Source organism: Gossypium raimondii, chromosome 10, assembly GCF_025698545.1.
Source record: "Gossypium raimondii isolate GPD5lz chromosome 10, ASM2569854v1, whole genome shotgun sequence".
In the NCBI taxonomy this organism is placed as follows: domain Eukaryota; kingdom Viridiplantae; phylum Streptophyta; class Magnoliopsida; order Malvales; family Malvaceae; genus Gossypium; species Gossypium raimondii.
In genome coordinates, this window is record NC_068574.1 from 2,712,347 (window position 1) to 2,733,290 (window position 20,944).

Below are 20,944 nucleotides of genomic sequence, written 5' to 3' on the forward strand. Positions count from 1 at the left end.
CGAAAATGATTCATCTGGACAAATAAAGTTTTGCGTTGTTTACAGATGGTGTAGGTTCAAATATTTCTAAATTTTAGAGAAATCGAGCAAGTCATCAATGAAAACACGAGACGCAACTTCAAACCAGTCCGCTGGCGATAAGTTTTATATTCTTCTTAATGGATATTAAAATCGTAAAATATATCAAACTTTTTATGTTAGATTAATAAAATATTTATAACATTTTTCATGTTATAGAAAATAAAATATTCTGTTTATGAAGATGAATTTATAAATGAAAAGTACTAAGCAAGAAGACAATCCCCCGAAAAAAAACAAAATCAAACATTTCCCAATTATTACTATCCTAAGGTGAATGGAGAATAAAATTGCTTAAAATCCCAACACTCTAATTCAAGAATCAAATCCTCAATTTTCTAATATATTTTTAGAGATTTCCATATCAACCCTATTATTTTATTTATATTTTCTAGCGTAAAATTTTTTTCTTCATATTTGTTTATTCTCAAAAACTATATATATATATATATATATATATATATATATATATATATAAAGCGAATTTCACTAGTTCACGTCAAATTCTAAAGCAATAATGCCCAATTTTTTTAAAATTTCAACGACAATTTTACTATTTTAGTTAATATTATTAATATTTAATAAAATTTTCTTACAAATTAGCATAGCTAGGTTCAAGGAACGAGAAAACGAGAATCTCCAAATATTCTCGGGAAAAGAAAAAAAAACCCTCAGATTTCTAAAACGATTCGTTTTTTTTTTTGGAATTGTTTGTTTGTGGTTTTCGAATTCTGGGTCAGCATCATCATCTTCACTGCAACTTCGCTTTTTTTTTTTTTTTGGCCTATAGTCTGCCTCAGGTAAAAACAAACTCAACTAACGCTCGTGACTCATTCATCAAAACCTAATTATTAATTCATTTCTTGTTGCTTTTGCTTCAAGTTGTTTCTATTGTAATTATTTTCTTTTCTTTTCATCTTTTGTAAGAAAAATGAGAAAAAAAGTTGTGATTGTGGCTCTAGTAGGATTGTTTAACGGCTTGTTGAATATTCGATAGTTTTCCAGCTAATAGAATTAGAGAGTTTCTTTCTGATCTGTTTTTTCATTTTGATTTTGCTTTTATTGAATACAGAAACCTCTGTTTTGTTTTGAAATTTGAAGCTGAACTTGAATGATATGTAATTTTGTGATTGGAGGACAAAGTTGTTTTATTTGATTGAATTTTGGAGAATTTGGGGGTTTGGATTAGGGATTTTTTTTTTAAAATTTTTAGCCGATTACATTGAAACAGCTTAGATATTTGACTGGGTTTTGTACAGGATTAAAGGGTTTTCTTTTATTGATCTGGGTTTGTGATTTTGGGGTTTTAAGTGGTGAACAAAGCTGTTGTTTATTTTATACATTCAGTGTTTGATGCTACTGCTATTAAGGGTTTGATCTTTGATTCAAATCATGAATTAGAGCCTTTTGACTAATTATGGATCCTGATTAATAAGGGAAGACAATCTCCGGTCGGGCGCATACGGTATAAGGGCAAGATTGATGGTTGGAGTGAGGATGTTAGTTTCTAAGTTCTGAGATTTATGAGGAAATTGTTGAAGTTGGTTGACATTTGACTGTTGGAGAACCAAACATTACGGTGTTTGAGATTAGATATAGTGGAATTTGGGTATGGATGATGCTCAGGGCAGCTCAAGTTCGCTCCCTCCTTTCCTCGCGAAGACGTATGAGATGGTGGATGATCCTTCCACAGATTCTATCGTGTCCTGGAGTGCAAGTGATAAGAGTTTCGTTGTATGGAATCCGCCCGAGTTTGCAAGAGATTTACTTCCCAGATTCTTCAAGCACAATAACTTTTCTAGCTTTATCAGACAGCTTAATACATATGTGAGCCAGTTGTTCCTTTGTCTCCTTCTGACATTTATCGCTTGATCACTTTTTTTTTTTTTTATAGCTTGAATTAAATTATTTCCATACTTTGCAGGGTTTCAGGAAAATTGATCCAGAGCAGTGGGAATTTGCGAATGATGATTTTGTAAGAGGTCAGCCTCATCTTCTGAAAAACATACATAGACGCAAACCGGTTCATAGTCATTCCATGCAGAGTCACTTAGGTCAAGGAGCATCTTCATTAACGGAATCGGAGAGACAGAATTTAAGAGATGAGATCGAGAGACTTAAGAATGAAAAAGAGTTGCTTGCTTTAGAGTTAAAGAGGCATGAACAGGAGCGTCAAGGATTTCAGCTGCAAATGCGGCTTTTGAGGGAGCGTTTACAAAATATGGAACGGCGGCAACAAATTATGATGTCTTCCGTGGCTCGTGTCTTGCAGAAACCAGGAGTTGCCATAAATCTGACACCACAATTGGAGACTAATGACAGAAAGAGAAGGTTGACTAGAATTGCTTACTTATATGATGAAGCCGGGATCGAAGATAGTCAGACAGGCAATTCCCTAATTTCTAGAGAAAATGTAGATAGTACATCATTGTCTAATATGGAGCCATTTGAACAATTAGAGTCATCCATGGTGTTTTGGGAGAATGCGGTACATGATTTTGGTCAAACCAACATTCAACATGAGTCAAACCTTGAATTGGATGAATCAACAAGCTGTGCAGAAACCCCAGCAACATCTTGCATACAGCTTAATATCGATGCTCGACTTAAATCCCCTGGGATTGACATGAACTCTGAGCCTGCTCTCGTTGTTGTTTCTGAGCCTATTACAGCAAAGGAACAAGCTGCAGGAACTACTGCACCTGCAACAACTGGGGTTAATGATATATTTTGGGAACAATTTTTGACTGAAAATCCCGGTTCAACTGATACACAGGAAGTTCAGTCAGAAAGAAAAGATTCCGATGCTAGTAAGAACGAAAGCAAACCCGGTGATCATGGCAAATTTTGGTGGAATACTAAGAATGTAAATAACCTTGCAGAACAGATGGGGCATCTTACTCCTGCGGAGAGAACGTGATATCGGTTGACTATTCTTTTTACACCTTTTGGTGCCTCAGTATTTCAGATGTATTAAGTTTAGGTATGATTGGTTTGATAACTAAAGCATGTCATTAATATTCACTTGTTCATTTTATTTTTAGGTGCTGTATACATGGCTGTTTTTTTTACTGCTTCAATATAGTTCAGATTCACATATTTTTTTAGAATAACTCCGATTTTAATGTATTTGCAAAGTTGTCATGTTACTGTATTTTATGGCATATTTGATGATTATATTGTTGCCTGCATCATGTGAGGGTCTGCTAAAGGTTGCAATAGGCATGCTTCATTAACGTCTTGAAAATGTATTCCGACAGGTGATTAACAACATGCTGTGTTTATGTCGAGTTGGGAAATGCAGATGTACCTGATTGAAGTAGACGGTGTTGTTACGTAGTTGTCAAATTACTGAAAAAATCAATCCATTTTGCTGGAAAAGTAGAATTAAGTGCTGTGTTGCAGTAGAAGGGTGTATGGCTGAGGGTTTAGGAAAAAATGTCTTGAAGGATATAGCTTATGATGGTATGGACTTAAGTGTCTTAAGTAAAAAGTTCGATTTTCTTGTATTTTTATGCTTGCAACTCAAGTAACTTCTAGGTGATGATTAAATATATGAAAAGCAACTAAAAAGAAACTCTCTGAAAGTACCCTGGATCTTCTTTGCTTGGCCGCTGGCAATCAGCTGTCACCCTCTCCTCTTCCATCTTTCTTGGCAGTGCCGGGCTCCTGTAGGGACGACTTACTTTGTCTACCTCTTGCGAAGAGGCTCACCTGAGCCGATGGATGTCACTAGAGCAGTCATGGCTCAACCCAACTTGAACTAGGCTTCGATCAAGACATTTTTGTCTTGGTTCAGCTAGAATTTCATTTAAATAGTTAAAAAATATTTTAAAGTTAATTTTAATTATAAAAATATATTAATATTAATAAAAATAACTCAAAACGGGCTTATGTTTGAAATTCTTTTTGGTATCGGGGCAGTGGCCCATGGAGTATAAAAATAAAAAATAGGGTAATTGCCCATAATATAAAAATATTTCCATTGCCGGGAATTGAACCCGGGTCTCCTGGGTGAAAGCCAGATATCCTAACCACTGGACGACAATGGATGATTTGATTAGTTCATAATAAAATATTTAATTGATCACCTAATAAAATAACACAATGACTTGCAATGACCAATTTGGTCCCCATTTTCATCCCATATCAGCCTGAGTTCGATTGCAATCTGTGGGCTGTTTACGTCACTCAATAGAAGAAAAAAGTAGTCTTCAAAGCACTTTTGCTTTTGGTTAAATTATCTATCAGTCCCTGTACTTTATAAAAGTGTAGATTTAGTCTCTCTACTTTAATTTGTTCATTTTTAAGCTATATACTTTTCAAAATTTAAAATTTCAATATTCACCAAATAATAATTTATTAGGCCTTCCACTATTTCTAAAATATGATGCGGCAAATTGTTAATCAAGCTAATAAATTGATAACTGCCATTTGTATCAAGATTGAATTTTCGAAATTCGAAATGTATAGGGATTTGGAATGGTCCAATTGGAGAATATGGGCTAAATCTACAACTATATGCATAGTACAAGATTTGTAAATTGTAATTGAATTAACCAAACGGATTTTAACTGCTACTATCTGGATAAGGACTAAAGTTTCGAATTTCGACAAATATAGAGACTAAAATTGATCGAATTAAAGTATAAAGACATAAATCCACAACTGACCTAATAGTAAAATTTAACCTTTCTTTTTCTACTAAAAACAGGACAATTTCCATTCCCATCCTGTAGCATGCAAATGGTCAGACATTAGAAGGAACACGAACATTCAAATCTTTGTCCTTTATTACTGACTGCCATATTGCGGTCATATACAGATAATTATATAAACCAATAAACTAATGAAGTGCTCCAGTCATCTAGAAGTTTTTATTAACAAAGACCCAAATATATTTCTTTTCGATGTGGTGAAAGGAAAAGTCTCTACATTCATCAATAAGCATATGTCCCATACCCCCATCGTAATACAATTATTATTAGGAAGAAGATAAGTGTGGTTTGTGGTTTATGTTTGCTTTACAAAGCTTTCTTCTAATGTTTATAATGAGTAGTTCATATCAGCAATTAATTCCACCTTAGAATATTTGAGTCCATGGGTCGGGTTAAATCCAGGTACAGATACAATGCCATAATTACATATATATTTTTTAAGGAGAGACACCAATGGTGTTCTAAGTAAGTTGGCAAGTTGCTAAATCCCACTTAATGACCCATTAGCAAATCAAATGGCAAAACTGTGTAATGATGTGTGATGACATGTATAAGCAATAAGAATGTAATGGAGAAAGGCCATGGTTGCCCACCTTTATATCATAATTACCACTAGAACAAGCAAAATATTGTAAATTGCAGGTGGCTTAAAGTGATGAACTTGTAAACAGTATTCTTTCTTTTTTCAGTGTTATTGTAACATTGTGATTCTAATTCATTGGAAGTACATATATGAAAATCAAGCTGAATGAACAGTAGCTGTATAAACTTTTTTTTTTTCAATGAAAGAATTTGTAATTTTATATTTGCCAACAAAAAAGGAGGCAATGCCATTACAACACTGAAATGGACATGGGTACCACCGACACGTCGTTCGTAGTTGAGTTGCTTGCAAATGGATATCCAACACCCGATCCTCCGAAACGTGAAGTGGCGTTCTCGCACTTCTGAAACACTCTAGCAAGTGATGCGGCCTTTCTTCTTGCTCGTTTTGTACCGGTAAACAATAGTGTCTGGAGTAAACTAGCCATTGCAGGGGCCTTGAGCACTCTTCTGGTTGCGGCAGCTCCACCGGTGCGGCAAAACTCGAGCAATGCTGCGACGGCATTCTCTTTCCCTCTTGGTGTTCCGCATCGCATCATTGCTATTAGTCCTGAGACTGCCGTTTCTTCCTTCCCTACAGCTTCGGCCCCGATTGGCTGCCTGACAATTAAGGCTAATGCACCTGCTGCTTCCTCCGCCACCCCTTCGTTTCCTAAAGCTCCTACGAGTGCTGTAACAGCTCCGGCCTCTATCATTCTCGAACAATTGTCTGCGTGAGTCGCTAGGTTAAACAAAGCGGTCACGGCATCCTTCTTCCCTCTAGGTGTCCCTACTCTCAACAACTCTGCCAAGGCTTCAACAGCTCCTCCCTGATCAGCTATCCTCTTCTTATAGTCGTGAACCGCGGAGAGGCTAAACAATGTTGCTGCAGCATTTTGCCTAGCCTCCACCGTGATCCCGAGTCTCAAGACTTCAACAATTGATCCTAGACAACCATCCTCGTCCATAATTCGACTTTTGTTCTTGGCATAAATAGATAAGTTCAGCATTGCAGTAACAGCATTCTCCTGAGCAACGGGGTTCGAGGATGACAGCAATTTCCGTAAGTGTGGTATCGCCCCAGCCTCCGCAATAAAAGCACGGTTTTCCTTCCCCGTTTTAGCCAGCAAACGAATTTCACGAGCAGCTACAGTCTGAGCTCCTTGAGATCCATTTGCTAGTTGTTGAATAAGAAGCACTGCTGTTGCTCTATTGGCTTCAATCGCTGCTTTGATCGGCAAAGCCGCGGCAAAAGACTCTGCAGATGCATCACCGGTCTCAGTAGGATCATACGGAACACCATGAGCAATACACCATTGCATGATCAAATTCCTCAAAGCTCGATTAGGAACAATGCGAGTATCATCAAGCATTTGCCCCGTCTTTGGACAAGTACAATGCCCTTCCTCCATCCACCGTGCTATCGAACTCCGATCATATGTCTGCCCTGTTGAAACTATCACGGGATCTTTCATCAAATCCAACGATATAGGACAACAAAAGTCCTTAGGGATAGTCAAAAACGTATGCGCCATCTCCTGACTAATCAAGCCTTTCCATGGTTTCTTCGGATTCTTGAAACACAACCGCAACTCATCTTCCTCGAAACCGAATAGCAAAAACTGACAATATCTAGTAATCGCAATGAATCCATTAAGCACAGAAGCTGCAGGTTCGATATCTCCTTCGTGATTAACAATCTGTTCTTCCAAAAACTCAATTTCAGACCTACAACTTTCAACATCTTTAATCCCCAGTCTCTCCACAAAAAACAGCCTCAATTCCACATGATTTGGTATCCTCCCATTCTCAAATTCATCAAGAAATGAAAAGAATTTAAGCCTTAAAACCTCATCATTTTTATCAACATACAATTTGCATTGTCTACCTTGTTTCTGCAAAAGCTCAACTTGTTCCTTAATATCATCACTCAAATTCAAATCTTTTATAGGGAAAACATCCAAAAGGGTAGAAATTTCTTGATTCAAATCATGGAAATGGCCTGCAATTGAATGGCTTTGAAGCAAAAGCCATAACTTACTGGATTGAGAGCAATAATCAAGTAGTATCTTGGACCTATACAGCAACAAATAGAGTTCCTTGAAGCACAATACGGCTGTTGGAGACAAGTTCGACGAGGAACCAGACCTTGAATCCCTCAAATACGCCAAAACCACAAGGAAAATTTCCACTTTTCGGACCAAAGACCGAGAATTCCTCCGTTGAAAGAAAAAAACATGGTCGGAAAAGCAAGAAACAAGATCGGACGACAAGGCGGCCAAGGTTTGGACAAGAGCCACTTGTGTTAAGTCAACAGGGACCAAGAAAGCCTCTAGAGACGGCGACCTTCTCCTCCTTACAGAAGAGAATATAGCTGCTGATGCCATTGTTGATAAACTCGAGAATCTGCAACAAAACAAATGAAAATTTTTAAAATCTAATGAATACCCAAGATTCTCAGCTTTATTCTAGTCCTTGGGTTGTTATTTAAATCTTCAAAGGACGATCATAAACAATACAGCAAAGATTTGATTTTTTTTCTTAACACAACCAAAAAAAAAAGAAGCATTTTTATATACAAAATGAGAAGGGGATTTCGTATAAGAACATGAACCTAATCTGCGTTTAGGAAAAAGAAAAAAGACACTGTGTTTTGTCCCTTTCTCTTAAGCTTCTTTCATGCTTTGTCTTTTTCTTCCTTCCTTGCTCGTGTTTTTTTTTTCCCTGTAAGAAAATTCAATGCAGTTTGCTATGAAAAACAAATGGCGTATGGCTTTGACTGAAAATAATCATATTTTAGTCCATTAATTGTTCACCCAGAAAGCAATGGGTGTCCTTAAATGCGTACAGCTTTTTTTTTTTGTGTTTACCCTTTTTACTGGTTTGTTTGTAAAAGAACTAGATTTTGTTAAACTATAAAGGTCGGCCCTTTTTTTAGGGCTTGGGGGGTGATTGATGATGTCACTTTGTCTGGTTACAATTTATTTTTAGATGGCTTTGGGGGGCTTTCCTGTCTCTTTCTAAGTTTTGTTGTTTGCAAGTTTTTATAAACTATTTACAAATTTAAATTTTAGTATATATACTTTTATTTTTAGAATATTTCTTTCAAATTTTTAAATTTGAATTCCAATTATTAATTTTATTAATTTTTTGGTTAAATTTGTTGATTTAACGTTTAAAATATATATTTTTAGCAATGTAACTAAAATATAAAATAATAATGGACCTAAATTTAATAAAATTATTTTAACAATATAAATAATTAGACATATTTTAAAATTTAAAAAGCAAAGAGATTAAATTTCTAAAATAAAATATAAAATTAAATTCTAAATTTATAAAAAAATACTTATGAGATATTGTAATTTTTTTAATTTAAGAAAGGAGTATTCCACTTTGAAAATAATATACTGCCTTGGTTTATTCCTCATTCCAACTATTGATATCATCTACAAATATTACATTTTTAATGAAAATTTTAAGTTCGAACTTGGAAAATAATATTATTAAAAGAGGTTATTATAAATTCGAAAATATTAATTTCAATGGATAATAAAACATTTACGAAAAATACTTTAGTTCCACCTAAAAGAAAGTTTATTTATTTATCACTTTAATCCTATTTCTTTTTAGTCATTTTGGTTCTCGTACTTACAAATTTTAATTAAATTACTGGTTTTTAAATGAAAAATAAGTTAGATAATTAAAATTTTAAAGTCGATCTCTTAGAAGCTTATGTGGCATTTTATATGTACTCCATAGAAGTTAAAATAATTTATTGAACTTTTAAAAAGTTTATAAAAGTTTTTTTAAACTATTCATGCCTCTAATGAAGCACATATGACTATCATCGACTTGATACATTTGCATCGTTAAAAATTTTAATAGTTCAAGCAACTTTCATTCACAAAATAAAATTTTAAACTAAATATGAAATGTTGATGGTCAAAGTGAAAAAAATAATTAAGATCAAAGTGAGAAAATGAATAAATGTTGAGAGCTAAATTTAATATTTTTTATAATGATTAGTACGTTAAATGAAAATGTTATTATATACAAATTATTTTTAAACTAACTTCATTAAAATTTTATATAATTTAGTAACGTGAAAAAAAAAATGAAAACGATTCTTTTTCATGATTTAGCCCAATCCCGATCTATCACCACATAAATGTCACGAACCGCATAAGATCTAGCCCTGTGGCACATACGTAATCTGTGGCATAGGAGTATGATTATATTTGTTTTTCACTATTAAACTTTAAAATAAAGTAAAATTGGTTATAAGATTTAGGTAAAAATACCTCTCTAGTCTCTCTCAAAAAATGAAGCAATTTAGTCCCTGTTAATATCAAACATGGGCAATTAAGGATAATTAATACTGGGGTTACTATTTTCCATACATTTTATAATATATTGAGTGGTATAATAACAAATTTGGCCCTTAATATTTACATATTTTGTTAATTTAGTCATAATTCTAACAAAATAAGCTAATTTAACCTCAATATTTACACATTTTATCAAACTGATCCCGATTCTAAAAGGCATATGAAAAATAAAATTTAAATTTTAAAAATCTAAAAATAATATATAAAAATAATTTAAACTTAAAAATTATATGAAATTTTAAAATGCAATTTATTGATGAACTCTATTTCTTGACTTCTTTTATCTGTTTATCTTTTTCCTTCTTTTTCTCGTAGAAAACCAATGCTTGTTCATAAGTTTATGGAACGCAACTATGGCTATTTTTTTCTATTATATTATGATTTTTTAAAAACATAACTAATCAAATATGAAATAAAATAATGAAAAACTCAATCTCAAGAAATACAAAATAAACACTGAGATCACAACAATAAAAAAAATGGAGAAAACTCAGAGAAGAGAAAACAAAAAAGGTGAAAAGCCCTTTGAAATTCGAAAACTAAAAATAGTAACACGTTATTAATTGTCCTTATTTGCTCATTTTTTGAAATTTATAGGGATTAAATTGCTTATCTTTTAAAAGGATCAATTTGCTTAATATCTAAATTGGGAAGGACTGGAGAGTTGTTTATACCTAAGATTTACTTCAATTCAAGAGTTGACCCTAACTATGAAGGCATGGCCCACGCGACTTTTAGGTGCGTGAAGCTATTAGAAAAGGAGATTTGCTTTATCGTTTCGTAATTGCGACCACTATTTGGTATGAAAAAATAATCTATATCCAATGAGTGAATTATTAGTAAATTTTATGTTTTTATTATTTAATTTTAAAACATATAAAATAGTTATTAAATTATTTAAAAGTTTTTATTTAAGTTGTTGAGTTATTAAAATTGTCATTGTACGGCTTTCTCTGTTCTTACCTTCAACACTCGTTGTAAGGATAAGCTTCCCCTCGTTTTCTATTTTATAGCTCTGTTTTTCATAAAATGGATTTAAATGTTAACAACATATGAATCAAAATCTAAACAATTTTCTTTTTCAATCTTTGACAAAAACCACCAAATCAGCCTGGATTTAAGATATATTCTTCTACTCGTCAATAGGTGTTGTTCCACTGTCGATCGTCAAACAGTCACTCAAAGCTCACCAACCAAACTTTAAAAAAAAAAAAAAGACTTACCAGTCCAATAGTTTAAATGAAAACATTCGAATAGTTCAATAATTATTTTGCAATTTTTTGAAGTTGAGTGACCAATATGTAAACTTACTAATAGTTTAGTGATATCGAGTAGAATTAAGTCCACTATGGTATCTAAACTTTTTTTATTCACATTACTCTTGAAATTTGGTAGATTTTTCCAATTTGATCCCTTAACTTGGGATTATGTTAAAATGTGATGTTATGGTATTTTGATAATATACCATGTCATTACCTTAAAATTAATATATATTACAATTTTTTGTGTTTTTTAGATTTTATGTATAATATTATTTAAAATTTTATTGAAAAATATATTTTAAAGTTTTAAGTGATAGATCATGTTATCATCTTTTAACAAAATCTAAATTTAATATCCAAATTAATATGACAGAAAGGTTGAAGTACCAAAATAGACTTAGTTGCAAAATTTAAGGGCCAAAACTTACATTAACCAAAAAACTATTTTGACTAATAACGTTTATAAGTTGACTTTTTTGTCTTTAGACAAGATATATCCAATGCTCGAAACAAACCGACAACAACAACAACAAAAAACGAAATGTCTTAAAGTAGACAAAAGCTTATTCGGAGAGAGTTCAAGGAACTCATGTGCTACGTGTTTATCCAGGATACAGCTGGATCATCTCACGTCGGTTGAACCACACATCTCCACATGTACTCTCCTCACCCTTGGCCTCCACGTGTTGCATTTACTTTCCGTCAAATCCCCCGATAAATTGTCGGCTACGATTACGCCACGTACATAGAATTTGGTCAGTCCTTTAAAAAAATTGAAAAAAATTTAAAAAGTCAACGAAATGTCTGGACCATAATAAAACACAGTTTCCTCATAGCCACAAAATTTAAGCTTAATTCAAACATTCATTATGTTGAAATTTTTTTTCCAAATAATTTATTACATTTTTCAAATTTCAATAAAAGTCAGATTTAATTTTCTAGATTTAAAATTTATTTTTATTCGATCCTCATTTAAATTTAAAATAAATAATTTTTAAATAATCTAATTATAAGTTATGATCATATTTATTTATTTTTACATAAAATATTTTCTCAACTCATAAATAAAAGGATAATGCACATCAGCGTACTCAAACTCACATCCTCTGCATTGACAACAATTTTCATATTGATCGAACTAAGACTCAATTAGCTAGTTTTATAAAAAAATTTAAAACTTAATATCCATAGATTTAACATAATTTAATAGAATGAAGAGTGAACTACAAATTAATTAAAAACGTTGGATAAATAATAAATTTTTATATCACTTAAATGTTTAAGTTTATTTTTAATTTATAATTAAAGATTTTTATAACAACACTTTATTATAATAGTCAATTTTATTAAAAATCGATTTTTATGCTTTATTTTTACTATTTATAACCGTTTTCACTTATAATATAAATAAACATAAAGTATAAAGTATATTCTTTGACCAAATTAGTTTTCTATAATAGCATTTTGTTTTATAAATTAGTGAAATTAATTTTATTCTAAATTGAAATAAAAATCATAAATTTAGTTAAAATATTTTAAAAAAATCATTTAAATTTTAAACGAGAATAAATGAAATTACATTTGAATTTTTAAAAATATATATGGTCTAAATAACATTAGCTAATATTATTATATTATATTTTCTTTTAAATTGAAAATAAAAATAAATATGACTCAGATCTCAAATGTTGTTATATGTATATAACATGTACATCTCTATCACAACTGAAATTAAATTTTTAAAAAAATTAGCCACGTTAAATTAATTTTTATCAATTTAGATATTTTAATAATAATATAAAAATAAATTCATCAAATTATATCAAATTAGAAAATAGATTTAAACCACAATTAAATATTATTAAATTAAATTGACAGGTAGGAAGTAGTCAATATCATACATCTCCAACCATACATCAAAACAAATAGTATTGAAATTTGGTGAAAGTACCTAGTAAGTCCATCTATTTTAAGTACATTATCAAATCAGTCCCTTTTAATTAAATCAATTTAATCTTTGTATTATTAAAATAATATTAAAGTCAAATTTTCACAAAACCAACATTTACTTTTTTTCAGTGTCATTTATTATTTAACATTAATTTTTTTATATTTTGTAAATGAAATCCTTTATTTTGAATTAAGTTGTAAATAAAAAACCATTCATTTAATATCAAAGAGTCGTTAAATTATTAGTAACTTTATGTTTTGATCACTTAACTTCAAAAAGTTATAAAATGGTCATTAGATTATTCGAAAGCTTTTATTTAAGTCATTAGGTTATTAAGTTTAAAAAACAAAAAAACAAAAGAGTTTGGTTAGCAAGCTCCAAGCAACAATTCAATGACCGATATAATGGATTAGTACCCATTGACGAGTAGAACATATCTAAAAACTGTTTGAATTTCGATTCATAAATTCGTGACGCTCAAAGGTGTTTTATGAAAATAAAAAACTGAACTGTAGAAGAGAAGAGGAAAGAAAACTTTCGATTGATTCAAGTGGTGCGAACAGAGAAAACCATACAACATCAATTTTAACAGTCCAACGACTTAAATGAAATCATTTGAATAATTTAAAAAACTATTTTGTAACTTTTTAAAATTGAATGACTAAAAAATAATCTTACAAATAATTTAGTGACCTTAAACGTAATTTACTCGTAATAGGATGGACACAAGGCCCACGTACTCCCCACGGCTATATTATGAATTGAAAAGTAAATGGGACATTTTGAATCCAATGTGGTCAGAAAATGCCGTTATTAATTATTGTCTAATTTTTTTAAATAATACATAAATAATTTATAATTGATACCATTTTCTTTTAAACGTGGAGAAATAGAAAATTATAATGCAATTTTTTCCATTAAGTTATTTGAATCAAACCATTTTTTATATACTAAATTAAAATTTAATTTATAAATGCTGACTTTGGTACAGTTGAATAAAATTGAAATAATATTTATTTTATAAATTTGGTGTGTGAACTTTTGAATGTTGGAAAATTCATTTTCAATGTAACTGATTTTAGACTTTGCTATATGAAGCTAAAGACCAGAAAAAATAAAGGTAGGGAATTAAGAAAATAGGTTTAATGATAAATTTGGCCACTAATGTTTGCTTGTTCTGTCAAAATGATCCTAATTATATTTTTGAGTCTTTTTTGTCATTAATCTGCTTTTCTAATGATTTAATGAATATATTCAAGGTTTCAATTTTTCATACGTTTATTTACTGAGAAGTTTTTCTACTTAGTTAATTTTTAGATAATTACGCTTATTTTCTTTAAATTAAGAGTTATTTTTTAATTTAATGTATTATTTATTTATTTTATTATCTTCCACGTGTAATTATCTTATTGAGTTATCTCATTAAAAATATTATACATATGAAATTCCACATCATCCCGTTAACCGTTTTAATAGTATTTTCATTAAATATGTTAGAAAAAGTAGATTGAAAAGAAAAGATCAAAAGTTGATGGCCAAAAAAAGCTCAAAAATATAATTAAAACCATCTTGACAAAATATGCAAACATTGGTAGCCAAATTTATCAGTAAACCAAAAAAATATGTGCCATTAGAAAAATTAAAATTTAGGTAAAATTAGACATAGATGTTTCATATTTTGATCCGTGGCTTTATTGTTTTTTCTTTTTTGAACTTTGATCCAATAACCCTATTTTAAACCCCTAAGCAGTACAAGATGTACAAGATGGTAATGTGGCATCCCATAAGGCGAAAGCGTATCTTATAAGACACCGTATAAGCAAAAGACGCTATCTTCTAGATACGCTTTTTTTCACGTGTTAGGTCGAATCAAAATCAACCTATTTCTCTAAATAACTCAAACCTCGGCATGTTCCCCTTTATTTTCTCTGCCTAAAATCCCTTTAAGTGCTTTTCTTCTGAAAAGTTACAATAGTTTCAAAGCCATGACTAATTATAGTAGACGTTAAATTTATCGGAAAATTTTAACGGTATTAATAATTAGATTTATATTTGAAAATTATAAAAATAAAGATGTACAAATAATACAAGAAGTTTCTGAAAATCAAAATCAGCCACAGGATTCCAAGAGCACAAGCAGTATCAAAAGGTAATATGAACAAAATTCATTCGAATCCTTACATTACAGTAACACTTGCTCAAATATTTTAATTTTAAACTCATTCGCTAAACAAAGTTATGAACTAGGCAAACCAAGATTTCACTATGGCTATGGAGGTTTCAGCCCCCCCCCCCCCCTATATACCTGCCTTGGGTCATTTCTTCAGTTACCACCACCATGGATGGCAGAAAATCGAATCCGCAGCAACTCAATATAGGCTGAAATTAATTCCGGGAGGGAAGTGGAAGAAGGCTTGTAATTTATTCAAAGAAAAAAAAATTTCACAGATCGAACTTACGTCGTAAACCAGCAAGAAAATGGGTAATTACAAATGTAAATATGAATTCAATCAAGTTAGGCACCAACCCTTCAAAGCCATCCAAAAATTTTCTTGTTATTTATCCTACCTAGGAGATTTAGAAGAGAGACATTTTCCGCAGGAAACGAACTTCAATAACGAGTGCGGTCTTCGTGTCCTAATCTTCAAGCGTGAGAGCTGCGGAACATAAGTAAATCAATAATCGAACATTTTCATCAGGATAATGGTAATTTATGTTAAAATGGTAGATAATTTACCTTTCGGCGTGTTACTCTAGTTGCTTTCCAGCAAAGCAAGCTTTTCGACTGAGGTTCCAATCTCCTGAAATTTTCAGACAAGAATTTGATTCTTAGTTGAAGATTACAAAAGCTTGACATAAATGGAGGATCTATAGTGGCACTGGATATATACACATACAGGTTCTCTTGTTCGAGCTTTTCGGCAATGGAAACTGCTTTGCGCTTTGACCATCCGTTTCGTTGCGTGCATCCTTCTGCCTGCTGAATTACGTGTGCGAGGGACACTTTACTTCTAACGATGCTTTGACTCTTACTTAGTTCCCCGAGTTTCCGTCTTCCTGCCAATGTCGGTTTCCTATAAGTTGCAGCATCGGCCAGTGTTAAACCTCTTATGTTAGATTCAAAGTTATCAGCATGTTCGTTATCCTTGGCTTCTCTTGGAGAAGCTGGTATTTCAACAATTTCATTCCCTGCTTGCTGAGCTTGGGAGCCGACCCCGGCATGCATCCTATTTCTAGAATTAGACTCTGGATCCATGACCATCTGAGATGGACCGACCCCAGCTCGGGCATCTTTCTTTGCTTCACATCTAATTTCAACTGTCACCGACGAACCAAGAACAGTCTCGAATGCTTGTAAAATATGCCCCCTAAATTTCTCCGCCTTAGATTTGGTCATAGGTGAACTGAACATCAACTGTACAGTTGGTGCTGCAAAAAAACACTCGATTAAAACGGAGAAGGAAACAACTATGACTAAGGTTCAAATCCCATTATCCTCGAGTACAGAAAGCATGCATTATGGATTCAAGCTTGCTAAAATTTCTCATGTACAAGTATGTTAAAACTATATGATCAAGGCACACAAAGACGAGCTTGATGCACAGTAGGATATACCTGCGCCTAAACTGACAGAGATCAGCTTTCCTTCTGAATATAAAAACTCTTTTAGACCACTAACTTGAATCTTCTCAAGCACCTGCAACCAAATTTCTTCGATCCCGTTGCGGTTTTTGACTAAATTCTGCCTCTCAGTAAAGACTATTGATGTTTGTTGAGGAGCCATCCCAGACGCAGCATGCCTCTTTCTATCGAAATGTATACCGTTAACCATACCAGTTTCAAAATTCCCTAAACTTCCAGCATGGAGATTTTCAGGCCGAGCATTTTTCGATAAGCCTCTAGAACTCTTACGGACATCATGTCTTCTGTCCACATCGCTTAGAGGCAAGGGGCTGTGATGAGAACTAGTGCCAGCGGAAGATATAGGCAATATATACTGCTGATCTGGAGCAAGCTGAAGCAAAGCAGCGGTTAGCCATGTCAGTTTGTCATTCGACATCCTCAGTTGTTTTTCTGCCTCAGATAATGTTTTCAAAGCTTGGCGTAGCTTCTCCATATCTTCTTTGGACACTGGATTGCATAAAGGCGTTCTATTAGTTTTAGAAGATAAATATCGAAACAAACAGTCGAACTATTTAGCATTATTAAACAGAAAAATTAAAATTTCTCTTTTAAGACTCACATGGTTGTCGGCGAAAGAACTTCCGTCTATGCCTTTCTTTAGTGAAATCATAACTGCCAGCAAGAATATCAGTTATCACCGTAGCAAGCTGTGACATCAAAGCTAAAGGCTCCACACCGGTTTCCATTATCACCCTCAAGCTCTTTACGGTGTTTACCGTGTCTGCAGATAATGCGAGATCGAGAAGATCCACCAGCTTTTCATCAGAGATAAGCCCGACCAGTTCTTGAACCAGAAGAACAGAGATTTTCCGCCCAAGCAAGCTGAGCTGCTCGAGTGTCATCTCGGCATCCCTCAACGATCCATCTGATCGTGATGCGATCAGTTTAACCGCATCTTTCTCGATTTCGATGTCCTCTCTGGATGCGATCCACTGCAAAGAATAAATGATATCTGCATCCTTCAGCTTGGGGAAGAAAAATTTCTGACACCTGGACACGATTATATGAGGCAGAATATCAAGACTTGAACTCACAAGAATAAAAACCACACGCCGGGGCACTCGATCAATGACCTTTGAAATGGCACTCCAACAATCAGAGGACAAAGTATCGCAGTCGTCGAATATAAAAACCCTGTACTGCGAAGGCAGTTGAGAGATGATCATATTATCCAGTAAATCCATAATGCTCTCGAAGTCGAAGTTACTTATAGGACCAACTTCTCGAATATTTCGACTCTTTCCCATATCGTGTGAAATACAAGAATTGCAAACACCACAAGGTTTAGGCTGTTCAACTGACTGACAATTCAAAGCTCGGGCAAATATCCGAGCACAGGAAGTTTTTCCTGTTCCATGAGGTCCGTAAAACACATAAAGTAACCCGACTTTCCTTTTCATAACGGCATTAGAAAGGGCTTGTGAGACCAAGTTTTGTCCAACAAGGTCTCTAAAGGTTCTTGGCATGTATTTTTGTGTTATATTTTGGTGCCTGCTACGGAGGTTCCTGCCTAGCTTGCGTTGGTTACCGAATCTAGCTTCAGAAGCAAGGTCAGAATCAACATTGCGCTTCAACAAATTATCAGCAAATATACCTAGCTCACCTGAATAGTCATTCACCCAACGAGCATTCTCGGTGCTGTCTAGAGATCCAGATGCTTCGATTAGAAGAGGCAGCGCCTCCGCATTGGATTTTGCTGATGAGCTTGATGGATCAGATTCAACAGGCATTTCAGGAGCATTTCTTCCATGGGAACCTGACCGACCTTTCCGTAATCTAGAATCCGATAAACCACAAGAAAAGCTCCTCCCTGCTATGTCAAGGAAAGTTTTACCCCTATCGTGGATTCTCGACCAATTAAAAGGGATCCCACACCCATTTCTAGGGGCCCTAGTGACATTCCGATCATCATATTCATTTTCTTCCTCTTCCATACCATACTTTGGATGCAAAGAACCCTGAGCGAATGAATTAGAAGCCACTGACAACTCATTTTGAACTCCAACCTCTCTAGAGGAAGGAGCAGCCCGAGATCTTCTTGTCCCTCGAAACTTACGCCTTTTCACCCTGTTTAATCCACTTGAATGACCATGGACGGCAGCGACTTCAGGTGTTTTTTCTGGTCTAGCATGCCTGCCACAAACATTTGAAGATGCTACATCATCATTATCCAGGGGCACATCATTCAATTGCTCGGATAGAGTTTTGATTTGAACCACTTGTGTTTGCTTCCCTTTTACCTTTTTACTCTTCCTATTCTTCAGTTCAGAATTACCCGAGATTGCATCAGGAGCCAAATCATTACCATCTTGCTCCATTACAGGCTCCTTGTTTTCACCTATAAGATCAGTCCTACTACTTCTCCTACCAGATTCTTCTCTCCTAACTCTTCTACTATCTCTAGCTCCACTCTTAGTACTACGATCACTAGTCACCGGTACTCCTTCATTGACCCCACTAGCTTCACCCATTGCAGCTAAAGGTGGTGAGCTTACCGAAACCCTCCTTCCATCCGCTTGCACCTCGGCACCCAAAGACCTTCTCCCTTCCCGAACAGCACCCCTATCACCCTTCTTGTAAAGCAAATCAACAACAGAAGGTGAATGCCAAGAAGGAGGACTGGCAGACGGGTCCCTAAGGGACCGCGATCTTTGAAGTACTATAAGGTCCCTCATAAGCGACCTATCCGCCAACATCGGGCTGTGCTTATGCATATGGTTCTTCAAGTGGATACAATTAGTCAAATGAATGTGGTTCCGTAGATGATCACTAATGTTACCATTTGCATCCTTGAGTATCCTATCACTAACACCCCTGGTCATGATCAAAGCATCAATGTGTACCACTGTGGAATCCCTTTTGACTTAAACAAACATACCAAAACATATAGCATTTTCATTAAATCTCCCACTCTCCAAATCTCAAATTTCTCACATCCCACTGTAACTTGAAGCTCTCACAGTCATTTCCTCAAAAACAAAGCATTCATTTTCAAGGACCAGAGCCGCATAACTTGAAATTTTCCAGTCAACCACAACAGGCCCTTTAAGCTAGCCGTCATCATGTACTCAAAGACATAAACCTACACAAGTATTGAGCTAAAAGTAAGGAAAGAAAATACCTTAAAAAAACCAAGCAAGCTTAACTCCATGAGAAGCAAGAAGAGCTCTTTGGACCAAAAGTTTTCAACTTCAACGCATGAGATTAAAGGCACAAAAACAAACTTTTGAAACATGCAAAATAAAAAAGGCAAAGAAACCCACAAGTTCAAAATTCATGGCTTTAGATTCCTCAAAGTTAAAGCTTTTTGGAAAAAAAAAAGGAGAGGTGGAAACTAAAAATCCATGATTTTCAACGTCCTAAAAAAAGAGAAAAAGGGGCAAAGAGGATGAATAAGAAGAAAGAAAAGGAAAAAAAAGAGAGGGTGTTTTCAACTGCATTCACCTGATAAATCCCAAAAAGCAAAAACGAACCGTTGCCATCATTAAGAACCTCCCATAGATCTCTCTCAACTTTTTTTTTCTATCTTTTTTTTTTTGTGAATCTCTATCACTGTTTTGCCACCCCCCACTTTCACATGTTGGTTCACAAATTGGTCCCTGGGTCTATAGAAAACGATAGTCAAGTCCCACAAAAGAGAAAAAGAAAATGCCCAGAGATAGAATCAGAGTTTTTTTTTTCTTCTTTTCCTCAAGACAAAGAGAAAGTGATAAGAGAGTACTTGAAACGAAAGAATCTAAAGAGAAAAAAAAAAAAAGAATGCTCTTTTGAGGTGAAAAAAACTATAATCTTTAGGGAGAGAAAAGGGTTATAGCTTAGATCTGTTAAAAAAATAGTAATCGAGCGACATGTCTTGAAACAGGACATGGTGCCAATAAGGCGGTTTTGTCCGTTTGTTTGAGATTTAATTTTGGGTTAATTTTTCTTTTAGTCACTGTACTCTTTAAGTGTTTTCAATTTAGTTCTATGCTTTTAATTTCAAGAATTTATGAGTTTGAAAAGGAAAGTATAATGGATAGTTCTGCTTAATTTAAATATGTTTTAGGCCTTAGGCTTTAGGCTTTAGTTTTTAAAGCAAAACTTTATTTTTTAAATATTATATGATCAAATTTATCGAAAACTCATTAAAGTGTTATTAAATGGATTTTAATTTTCAAATCAGATTAAATTCTTAGAAATTAAAGCAAAAATACTAAAATTTACAAGTTTAAAGAGTATAGGGCTAGGATATAATTAAACATTTAAATTTAAATAAAAAACTACTAAAATAGTTCTTAT

At 33.5% G+C, this 20,944-nt stretch overlaps 3 protein-coding genes and 1 non-coding gene across 8 annotated transcripts; 1 reads left to right on the top strand and 3 right to left on the bottom strand.

The window, feature by feature from the left end:
- The first annotated feature begins 680 nt into the window (after positions 1-680).
- Positions 681-3,668, top strand: LOC105777710 (heat stress transcription factor A-4a). 3 transcript variants are annotated; one of them, XM_012601099.2, is made up of 3 exons: positions 681-878; positions 1,515-1,905; positions 2,003-3,191. In XM_012601099.2, exons 2-3 carry the CDS (start codon positions 1,690-1,692, stop codon positions 2,996-2,998), a joined length of 1,212 nt encoding a protein of 403 aa, XP_012456553.1. In that variant the 5' UTR covers positions 681-878; positions 1,515-1,689; the 3' UTR covers positions 2,999-3,191. The 3 variants fall into 3 exon arrangements, 2 of the variants coding, with proteins under 2 accessions (XP_012456553.1, XP_052478710.1); XM_052622750.1 differs by having other exon boundaries at positions 1,520-1,905; XR_001128386.2 differs by lacking the exon at positions 681-878 and adding an exon at positions 3,339-3,668 and having other exon boundaries at positions 888-1,905; positions 2,003-3,061.
- Positions 3,669-4,058: 390 nt separating this feature from the next.
- Positions 4,059-4,130, bottom strand: TRNAE-UUC (transfer RNA glutamic acid (anticodon UUC)). Its single transcript has one exon. It is a non-coding gene; the product is annotated as a tRNA-Glu (tRNA).
- A 1,322-nt stretch (positions 4,131-5,452) lies between these two features.
- On the bottom strand, positions 5,453-8,154 carry LOC105777831 (U-box domain-containing protein 17). Its single transcript, XM_012601323.2, has 2 exons — positions 7,993-8,154; positions 5,453-7,784 (listed from the first exon to the last, which is right to left on the bottom strand). Exon 2 carries the CDS (start codon positions 7,763-7,765, stop codon positions 5,630-5,632), a length of 2,136 nt encoding a protein of 711 aa, XP_012456777.1. The 5' UTR covers positions 7,766-7,784; positions 7,993-8,154; the 3' UTR covers positions 5,453-5,629.
- Positions 8,155-15,101: 6,947 nt separating this feature from the next.
- Positions 15,102-20,434, bottom strand: LOC105777165 (protein STICHEL-like 3). 3 transcript variants are annotated; one of them, XM_052622282.1, is made up of 7 exons: positions 20,111-20,434; positions 17,701-19,748; positions 17,226-17,598; positions 16,598-17,113; positions 15,880-16,411; positions 15,720-15,783; positions 15,102-15,639 (listed from the first exon to the last, which is right to left on the bottom strand). In XM_052622282.1, exons 2-7 carry the CDS (start codon positions 19,486-19,488, stop codon positions 15,547-15,549), a joined length of 3,366 nt encoding a protein of 1,121 aa, XP_052478242.1. In that variant the 5' UTR covers positions 19,489-19,748; positions 20,111-20,434; the 3' UTR covers positions 15,102-15,546. The 3 variants fall into 3 exon arrangements, with proteins under 3 accessions (XP_052478242.1, XP_012455725.1, XP_052478241.1); XM_012600271.2 differs by having other exon boundaries at positions 17,226-19,748; XM_052622281.1 differs by lacking the exon at positions 20,111-20,434 and having other exon boundaries at positions 17,226-20,067.
- Between the last annotated feature and the right edge of the window lie 510 nt (positions 20,435-20,944).